We start from the raw sequence: 10,844 nt of genomic DNA on the forward strand, positions 1-10,844 counted from the left end.
CCCACAGGTCCCCATCCCCCTAGCCGGGGAGCTGCCAGGGCTGTAGGGCCAGGGACCCAGGCCCACAGCCTGCTGCCCCATGCAGCAGTACCTGAACCCTAGCTGCCACCTATGGGAGGCAGCAGCTGCTTTAGTGGAGCAGAGCTTGGCTCCCCTCCACCACAGGCAGCATGACCAGAGCGCAGCCCATCGGGGGGGGGGGTGCATTCAGACTCCCCACTGCAGGCTCAGGGCTCCCTGCCCTGTCACCCTCTTCCTGGGGCCTCCACAGCCCAGTGGGCAGGACCTAGCGCAACAGGACAAAGTGGGGCCAGGTGGGGAAGCTCACTGCCATGGTGAGGTGCCCTTTGCCTACCCAGGCAGTGAGAAATACAACTTTGCACCGCCACCCCTGCTGCTGCGGGGTGGGCAGGGGGCACTTGACCATGGCAGTGCAAGGCTTGTGCAATGACACTGAGCTTCCCCACCCTGCTCTGCTCTGCTGGATCCCACCTGCTGGGCTGTGGAGGCCCCAAGGGATGGGGCAGCAAGGTGCCCAACCCTGCAGCAGGCAACCCACCCCTGCCCCCATTAGCAAAATCTGGGGGACATGTGCCCCACCATGCCCCCTTGGGGAATGCATGCAGCAGCAAGGAGCCAGTCCCCCCACAGCCCCTTGGACAAGCTGCCCACAGCCCTGTCCCACTCCCTGCATTCCTGCCTTGGGCCCCAGCCCTGCCCAACTCCCTTCCTCCCTCACTATGGGGGCCTCCATTCCTACCCCACCTCCTCTGCCAGCCAGATTTACCTGCGGGACCTGCTCTCCAGGTGTATATGCACATATATACATGCATACATGCCCATGGCACCCCTTGCTGACTGCCTTCCTCCTGCTTCCCCCAGGCCCTTGCAGGCTGGAACTCTGCCAGCCTGCAAGGGGAAACTCACCATTTCCAACTTTAGAAAGAGAAAAATCCAGGTTTTGAGATCAGGTCTAGCAACAATTATTTTAATACATATATGAAGCTAGGACTGGTACCACATCACTGGAAAACAGCACACTTATAGTTAAAAATTGCAAGGATCAGAAGCTTACTGCTCTGACCTCAATAATACTGTCAAAGTGCAGGGTGCTGCGCTTGGGCAGTAAGAACCAGCAGCATACCTACAGGCTGGGGAACTCTTCTCAAAAGCACAGTGACAGAAAGAGATCTTGGAGTCATTATCAATTCCAAGATGAACATGGGTCACCAACGCAAGGACACAGTCAGTAGGACTAACCGTACCTTGTCATGCATCCACAGATGCATCACAAGCAGGGCCAGGGAGGTGATCCTCCCCCTCTATGCAGCACTGGTCAGGCTGTAGTTGGAGTCCTGCATCCAGTTCTGGGCGCTGCACTTCAGGAGAGATGTGGACAGCACTGAGAGGGTCCAGAGGGCGGCCACTCATGATCCAGGGACAGCACAGCGGCCCCACAAGAAGAGGCTACGGGACTGTAACCTGTTCAGCCTTCACAAGAGAAGGCTGAGAGGGGACCTGGTGGCCTTCTATAAACTTACTGGGGGGCCAGGGGGAGAGACCTTGTTCCCCTGAGTGCCTCCCAGAGTAACGGGGAATAAACGGCCGTAAGCTGACAGAGCAGGTTCAGACTAGACATCAGGAGGCGCTACTTCACAGTTAGGGTGGCTAGGATCTGGTCTTTAAGAGGAGGCTTGACAATTACCTAGCTGGGGTCATATGAGCCCAGTATTCTCTCCTGCCCAGAGCAGGGGGTTGGACTAAAAGATCTTCAGTGTCCTTTCTAACCCTACATCTATGAATATGCAATACTTCACAAGAAATTTGAAGGTAAGATTAAATATTGAAGGCTAGTAGAAAATGGGGCAAAATGAAAGTTTTCCAAAGGTAGTTTGTGCCACATTATCCCAATAGCTGTCTTTGATAACTAATTTTTTTTAGACAAAGGTGATGAAATTTAGTAAAGCATTTGATAAAGTGCCACCTGGGAGACCAGTGAAACTAGGGAAGATGGGGATTACTAGAGGAACTATAAAGCAGCAGTGCTGAAAAGGAAAATATCAGGCAGGAGGGAAGTTACTAGAGAGTTCCTCACAGACAAGTTTAGGACTAATTTAGTTTAATGTTATTAACAACTTCAGCCCAAGAAATAGAAATATATTGCTAACACTGATGACATCTGAAAACCAAAACATTAGGAGGAGCTGTCAATAAATAGATGGACCAAAACATCGTGTAGGAAGAATTCAGTAACACCAAAGAAACATCATTATTACCATCAGTCCCCTGGGGATCTAAGGAGTGACCCGGTAAAAGTACGAAGACTAATCACAATAGCCATTCCTTCAGGGCTAAAAGTATTCTTCTGTGGCAGTCCCTCACAATTGAGGATGATTGTCTTATCCGCGTGTCCGAAGATAGCTGATGAGGCCTATCGGACTGACAGATTCTACTGCAGCTTGGACATGTGTTTCCGTGTGGGATGGGTGATGCTGGATTCTCGATTTGGTCCGCAAAACACCGTTCTGCTGCTCCCACTTCTACATCTCCTATTGTGAGGTTTCAAAGTACTGAGATCCCTGCAGCAGACTCTTCCTCCGTTTGGGGCAGTCCTGGGCTATAGTCTCCCACAAGTTGACATAGATATTGCATTTTTTTTTTTTAATTTGGCCTTGAGGACATCCCTGAAATGCTCTCTCTGCCATCTGAAAGTACACCTTGGCTGAACTGGGAGAATAAAAACTTGCTTCAGGAGTTGGACATCCAGATGACACAGCTGGCCCAATGAAATTGATGTTGGATGATCATTGCCTCTATACTCATGGTGCTTGCTTGCACAAGGACACTAACATTGTCTGTCTTCCTATTGGATTTGGAGGATCTTCTGCAGGCAGCGTTGATGGTACTTCTACAACACCTTTAGATGTTGCCTGTACCCTGTCCATGTCTCAGCTCCATACAGCAAGGTGGGGATCACAATTGCTTGATAAACCATGAGCTTGGTTTCGGATCTGATGTCATCATCTTCAGAAACCTTTTTCTTCTGGTGTCCAAAGGCTGCATTTGTACATTTCAGGTAATGCTGGATTTCTTTGGTGATGTCAGCCTTCTGTGAGAGATGGCTTCCGAGGTATGGGAAATACTCACTGTTCTCCAGAATCTAACCATGAATCTGGATTACTGGAGCTGGGAACTGTTTATTAGGTGCTTGTTGGTGGAGGAACTTCGTCTTCCAAATGTTAAGCATCAGTCCATTTTCTTGTATCCCTTGGTAAAGATGTTGACAATGCCCTGAAGGTCTGCTTCCAAGTGAGGATACACTACAGCATCATCAGCAAACTAGAGCTCAGTGACTGAGGTCAGGGTGGTCTTGGTTTTGGCTCGGAGTTGGCTGAGCTTAAACGGCTTACCATCTATTTGGTAGTTTAGCTCCACTCCAGCTGGAAGCATGTTGGTGATCAGATGCAACATTGCAGCAAGGAATATTGAGAAGAGTGTTGGAGCAATGCTTAACTCCCCATTTTAACTTCAAAGTGGAATGAACTGCAACAGTGCAAAATACAAAGTCCTAGAGTTGGGAATTAATTAAAAACTTCAGTTATAAGCCAAGAGCTTGTCAATCTGGAGGAAAAAACCCCAAAGGGTCCTCACTATCACTTGCATACAATGACTATAGGCTGTCAATGCAATGCAGCTGTGAAGAGAGAAACATGGAGGAAAAGTATTGCCAGAAGAGATAGGGAAGTGTTAGTGCTACTACACAAAGTGATGCCTCATCCGGACTAAGGGATACAATAATAGTCATTCTTGCTCAAAAAAGATTAATTTGAACTGGAACTTGTCCCTAGTCATGCTAATAGTCCTATTTTGTACATGAGGAGCCTTGCACCTGAAAGGAGAGACTTTAGAACAGTGTGACTTGTCTAGTCTAGAAAAATGAAGGCTGAGGGGGCAACGTGCTGTCTATCAATACATTGTGGGGGAGGAAACACCATGGAGGAAGGAGAGCTATTTAAGATAAAGGATTAATGTTGACACAAGAGCAAATCAATAACTAAATTCTCAACCATTAGAACATTGAAGCTCTGGAACAATCTTCCCCTGGGGAGGAGCGATAAAGGACTGAAATACTTGATAGCCTTTAGGAGAGAATTCAATGACCTAGAAGGTCCCTTCCAATCCTGCATTCCTAATTAGCAGTTATACCAGCCCAGACTCCGAGTCAATGACATACTACTAACGGACTCATTTTTTGATTTAACTGGCACATGGTCAAATACCTCCTGTCCAGTTTTATTTCTAGGGGTACACCAGTAAAGATTTTCTTGGCTGGTACTAATCCATATCAGCCAATACCAATCAGATAGGCGATTTACAAGAATACAGCTGGGCAGCTTGGAGAGCAGTACTGAGCTGGTGGAAGGGGCAGCGGGGCCACAGATTAAGGCCTCTACAGTGAGGGAGGAAGTGGGGCGGGGCAGTGCTGCCCAGCCAGGGCACTGAATGTGACCCTGGGAGTGGGGTGGAGCCACAAGTGGCTCCACATCACTGCATGTACCCCTGGGGGAGGCATGACGGCAAGTGCCCTGTCAGATTTGTGCGCATGGCAAAGGTGGGCTGCCCACTGCAGGCTCAGAATCAGGGGCTGCACCAGCCTCTTCCCAGTGGGGGGATGGCACTGGGAGGAGTGACTATGGAATGGGCTATAGCCACCCCAAAATTCCCTGTAGTCATTCCTCCCAGCACTGCCGCTGCCCGCCCCAAGCACAGCCCTGGCCCAGCCCCCTCCTGAGAAGACTGGCGCAGACACAGGCCCTGAGCCTGCAGCAGGCAGCCTGCCCTCATCCCACGCACAAATCCAAGGGGGCACATACCCCTCCATGCTCCCCCCTGAAGTGTGCACAGCAACAGGGAGCTACCCCCCCCTTATCCCCCTGAACAAGCTGCCTGCAGCTCCGTCCTACTCCTGGGGTCGGATTCACCACCCTGGCTGGACAGCACCTGCCCCTGCCCCACTCCCTCCCTCACCATGGGGGCCTCAATCTGCACCTACACACACCCCCTTCCTCCCACAGCCAAGCTGCCTGGCTGCATTCCTGGCCACACGCATGCTGAGGGTTCACACATGTCCCTGATTTTAAATACTGAGTGCATGATCAGCTACATCAGCTAATAAAAGCCAATTGCTGATAATGTTAAATTTTCCTTTTATCAGTGCCAGTCTGATATGCCACTGATATATATCTGTGCACCTCTATTTATTTCCTCCTACCCAGGTATAGACCAAAATAATTGGGTCCACCTGGCCATTTGCTTATTCCCTCTAGTAGTAAGAAAAAACTCTGAAGTCCCCCCAGCATATTTATACTCAATATTTAAAGCAACAGACAGTAATTAAAATAAATTGCTTATTTTCCTGCATGCTAAATATATGCAGTAACTGGGCTGGGAGGGGGAGAGAACAGGTTACCAACTTGGCTTCTATAGGATGAGCTCACTGCATATGCCAATAACTCCTTTAATTTCCCCATTCTATTCCACCCTACAAGCTCTCCGTGTGCCAGTCTCCCAACCCCCACTATTTCAGGACTCTCTGCAATTCTCCTCCCCAGCACAAAGATCCGGGGGTCCCCTCACAGTCTCTCTTCCCAATGGCAAAAACTGTATTGACTTCACATAGCCTCTCTTTCAGCCTTTCTGCTACTGTTTACCCCATTCCAAGGTCCCCCATTCTCTTCCATGCCAGCAGCCCTGCACACTCCATTCTACACTGGGGTATGGCTTTTACCCCCCATACTAGAAGTTCCTCCCATGATTTTTCACTTATCACAAACCAAGCCTGTATGTACAATCTTTTCCTCTCTTCATCAGAATTATCTGCCTGGAAAATCAATCAATCAATCAATACATCAACATGTTAAATCCTCCTGGAAGTAGTAGTAGGTGCACTAAGGGGTTCTTTCAGATAGGTTAGCCTATGAATAACAGCAGAGGTGCTTGAAGCTATGGTTCTGCTAATAGCACGGTACGGACTTTATGCATCTAATTTTCTCACACTCAGATTTCCAGTTTTACCCCCCCAAAAAATCAGGAGTTCCCAGAAATTTTGTAATTGGCTGGCTGCAATGTTCAAAATTATCACAGTGCATAGAGCAAAGGTAGTAGTGTCATGGACTGGTTATAAACACATTTCTATCATGTGGCTTGCTACTGGTTGTTTGAAGCTGCTCCGAAACATATGCAGCTTGTACTTAATAGAAATAAAAAACAAAACAAAGCTCTAAAGACAACCAATGCATGTGTTAAGATGTCTACTAACACAGCAGTCCTGAACTTCAGTCTGAAAAAACGTACAGGAGTTGACTTACCATATAGTGCATTCTTTGATGGGGAATACACGAAGGCTAGTGTGTAGAGATAGAAGTTCAACAAACCATAGAAGGATAAGAATTCTGCTGGTGGTAGTGGTCAAGGACATTACATAATACAGCTCAAGCAATACAAATTCAACTTTAAAGCAAGCTACCAATTACATGCAAGGCAGAATTTTCCCTACAAAAGTCTGTCTCTAACATAATACCTTGTTTCCTAGCAATTTCAATGCACAGAGTTTTCACTATATTGCCTCAAGTTCTGGAATATCATGGATTTGCTTTCACTGCTAAATGAAACAGGGATTTTTACTCCAGGCTTAGGTCTCACACATGTTATCCTGAGGTGACATCCAGTGAAGACTAGGGCACTTAATTTCTACCACGAGATAAAAATCTCACCTGTGGGGAAACAGAGCCAAATGTTTGCAGATTTACATCTTGGTAAAACTAAAGTGCCTTAACTGTACATTTTACCTGAGGATAGCTCCATGCAGTAGTTACCCTGGTATAAAACAGCCTTTTTTGCCCAGAAGTGAAAATAAGCCATGAAGTCTAGTTTGATTTTGCCTTGCATTACATTAGAAAGAAGGGATAGCACAGAAACAGGACACTAAAGCACAGTAACAGTTCCTCAGAACATGGGGAGCATGTATATTAGAGCTCTACATTTTGGTTTCTGCTTGTTCCCGACAACTTCTTAGCTAACACTAAACATCTGCAGTCCCATAATCAACTTCAGAACCTAGAATCAACTGTATTCTAGTGGTCCAAGCCCAGAAGCCAGAAATAAAATTATAATCCTGGCCCCGATACAAATACCAGACATGGCCTCTGGGAAGTTGCTCAGCTTCTTTGCCCTGACTTGTCCCATCTCTGAAATGGGAACAAGGCACCAATATGCTTAAAGACTGCATGTCACAGACAACAGAGACAACTCCTTGACTGTGAAACCGGTTTTGTTGCTCTCACTTTGTTAGAAACTTATGCATATAAAAAGCTATTATGTCTAGACAAGCGGTTCCCAATGCAGTACCTGCAGGTGCCATGGTGCCCCCATGCATTTTTACGATCAGTAAAAATGATTATTCCAACAAATATTTTTTACGTAAATATTTTTATAAGAAAAGGGAAGCTGCATTTTGAAGTTGCAGATCTAATGCAATTTTAAGTAATGGATTGGATTGATCTAAATGTTAATATTCATATTAGTGTCTGTTGCTTTTTCTTTAAATCTGAATGTGCTCTTAGGCACCAACACATTGGAAACCCCGGGTCTAGACCACGGATGTCAGACTTCCCTGGGACCCTAGGCTGGATTCAGACTGCTGGGCTCCTTGTAGTCCAGATCCAGACAGGGCGGTGGCAATGGAGCAAGCAGTGGTTAATGCAGCAATTGCTTGCCCCCTCCCTGCACTACCAACATGCATTCCCAATGGAGTTCTGTACTCTGGATTTCAGCAGCGAGCCCTGCCTTCACTCACCCCATCCCTGTGGCGATCCATAGGTCAGAGGACACTGCTCTGCAAGCCAGAGCTAGCCTCCGGGCCACATGTTTGACGCCCCTGGTCTACACCTTCAATGAATGGGGCTACACATCCCAGTATTTAAAAAAATCAGTGATATGTTATCAGTGACACTTGTAGCCCTGGAGCAGCTGTACCACTTCTACAGCAATAAAACATGATTTCCTTGAAGTTACTAAGGTAGATAACTGGCAAAAGAGGTGCGTGAACCTTTCAAGCTGTACAATGCACTCTTATTCTGTGATAATCTAGTTCTGTAGCGGAAACCCAGCATGAGGATCCATTTAAATTAAGTAAGTAAAACTTTTTATAAGAGACTGGAAGTCACAATGGAAGGATATAATTCTGATAATGAGTTGACAGCTCTGCTACAAAGTTGTCCTGTAGTACTTGTGCGCCAAAGCGCAGATAAAGTATAACGATGCTGTAGGAGAAGGAGTGAAAATAAACACAGTATGGGTATATGAATGAAATCTGGTAACATAATTGATAAATATTACCAACATCTTTTACTTTAAAGAACATTTAAAAAGACTAGAAAGGTTACAATGCTGAGAGAACATATTTTAAAAGCTTACCTAATGACAAGTACTACAAAGGTCAATGCAGTCAAGAATTTTAACCTGAGATCTGGAAAGATTGGAGGGGGAAAAAAATGTCAGTCATCTCAGAGCTCAGACACACAGCTAGGGGAAAACAACCTGTTTGTCAAGGAAAAAGTACTGCTTACCAATATAAGGCATATTACGAAGTTCTGAACATGCCCTCACTATAAGGAACAAAAGGTACAAAATGTATATGGCTGCCACCACAAGGAAGAAGACTTTCATACCCTGTAATACAAAAAATGTTAGAGTTTTACTGAAACAGAGGTCCACCATCTCCAGAAGTACAGAATGGAGGGGCATTTGTTCAGGACAGGCAGGGTAGAGGAAGGAGGTGTGATGTTGGGACTGACTGTGGTGGTTGTATCAAGGGTTTTTGGGTTTTTTTTTTTAATTATTATTTTTGTTTGTCAGTGAGGGTTCTGCAACAGCAATGACCACCTCCATCAGTGGAATAGCTTGATTCTCAGAAATTTTCTAAAAATAACAAATACATTTCCTAAAAAGATACAGAAAACTGAAGAGATATAGATAAGGAATAAAGGATATAAGGGATTGATAAGGCCTAACTGAAGTCCCCTCTCTGTGGCTCACTGGAAAGTAATGAGTCACTGAGTTTATTTCTGATAAGTCTGGAAAAGCCCTGAGTTGTTGCAACTGAGTAGCAGATGTTAAAAAAAACAGCTCTGACTATCTTCACCGATATGACTACTCAATATGGCATTCGAAGGAAGACACCATGAAAATGTGCCCAAAGACTTTCAGCTGTCAAGGTCAAAAGGAGCATTCAGAAGTCTCTAGAAAAAGGAAAGGGGGAAAAAAAAAAAAAACAACACAACCCCACAGGCCAATTTACATTAGTCAAAATAAAAACAAAACTAAAAGCATTGGAATTTTTTTCTCAGAAACTAGTAAAGCACATCTTCACATCATCCATTCAAGATATAGTTTTCTTTAAAATTTTCCAACAATAAGACAGATATAAAATCATTTCTGATTTCTATAAATTTTTAACTTTAGACCCCTTCATTCTAATCCTACCTTACTAGACACACAAATGCATATGGAAGTGTCAAAGATTAACTTACCTGAAAGTTACCGGTGTCAACCCTGTACTGGTATGTTGGGTCATGTAGCTCATTAATACTAGAAAAAAATCAAGAAGTCATAACCATTGTAACAGTGTAAAGGTTGGGGGTGTGGAAAATAAAAGGGACAGTGACTGAAAAAGCTACAGTATAAACTCTAGTTTGTTCATGTTATATGGTATCATAATTACTGTAACAACAGGTGTAGCTCCTTGGCTGCCTATGAGAGTTAGTGAAGCTCAGCTGATTTGAACGAAGCCATGCTAATGCTAATTCATCCCAACTGAGCAACTGTCTCCCCACCCTAATTCCACCTGTCACGCATGTGAGGATTCTGGTTGCAGCTATTCTGTATTACATTTCCATGTTTATTTTTGGCTGCTATAGCCCCTGGTAACTTAATGCAACTTACAGTTTTGAGGCTTATTTTATATTACATGAGAAAGCTGCAGGATTAGGTCTTCTCTTAATTAAAGTGAACAGTTCCCTCCAATCTCAGTGGTGTTTTTCTGTGCCTACACTGCTCTTACCTTGACTTCTTAACCTGTCCCACCTTACACTTGCTTATTTTTCCCTCCAAGAACAAAACAGGGATAGAGTTGAGTAACAAGGTTTAGAAAGTCACAATAGCACAAATACTAAAGCAGCTCTCCATGGGAAATGCTGCCACCTTTCGGTTGGCTTACCTAATTGGAATATTAAAGGAAATGATTTATGAGGTGAAAAAACAGAACAATTTGAATGATTTGGCTAAGTAATGGGTGCAAATAATACTGAGGTGGCAGAAAAATTGTTCGGTGGGGGTCCCAAAGGGTACAACAGCAGACTGATCCAAGGAATAAACTGAACAAAGAGAACAAACACATCCCAACAGTAAGATTTATTTGATTTTGTAATGTCTTGCCAAGGGAAAGAACCTCTATTATAGAAATACTAAAGAGCTAATTGGACAGTGCACAAAAGAAGGAGCTGTGAAAGTGAGGATTTCCAACTCAAACAATATGAGTTAGACAATTATTTGCCATTAATGCTGACCTTTTGAAAGCTCTCCCTCCCTCTCAATTAGTCAGAAATACAAAACTTGAAGATGTGAAAGAACTGAAGAAGAATTATTCCATAGTTTCTAGGGTCGGAAGGGACCTGAGTAGATCATCTAGTCTGACCCCCTGCTATGGCAGGAAAGAGTACTGGGGTCAAACGACCCCAGCAAGAGGTTCATCTAACCTCCTCTTAAACACCCCCAGGGTAGGAGCC

The 10,844-nt window shown here is 44.9% G+C and overlaps 1 protein-coding gene across 1 annotated transcript in view; it reads right to left on the reverse strand.

Moving 5' to 3' along the window:
* The window catches only part of TMEM181 (transmembrane protein 181), a gene marked incomplete at its 5' end in the record, with an annotated part of 72,766 nt that overhangs the window by 3,968 nt on the left and 57,954 nt on the right, over positions 1-10,844 (reverse strand). The window contains 5 exons of the mRNA XM_019548624.1: positions 6,369-6,458; positions 8,239-8,321; positions 8,476-8,527; positions 8,628-8,730; positions 9,591-9,648. Coding sequence (XP_019404169.1) covers positions 6,369-6,458; positions 8,239-8,321; positions 8,476-8,527; positions 8,628-8,730; positions 9,591-9,648 — 386 coding nt within the window. The remainder of the gene's footprint in view (positions 1-6,368; positions 6,459-8,238; positions 8,322-8,475; positions 8,528-8,627; positions 8,731-9,590; positions 9,649-10,844) is intronic.

Source organism: Crocodylus porosus, unplaced genomic scaffold (assembly GCF_001723895.1).
Source record: "Crocodylus porosus isolate Cpor-Errol unplaced genomic scaffold, CroPor_comp1, whole genome shotgun sequence".
NCBI lineage: Eukaryota > Metazoa > Chordata > Crocodylia > Crocodylidae > Crocodylus > Crocodylus porosus.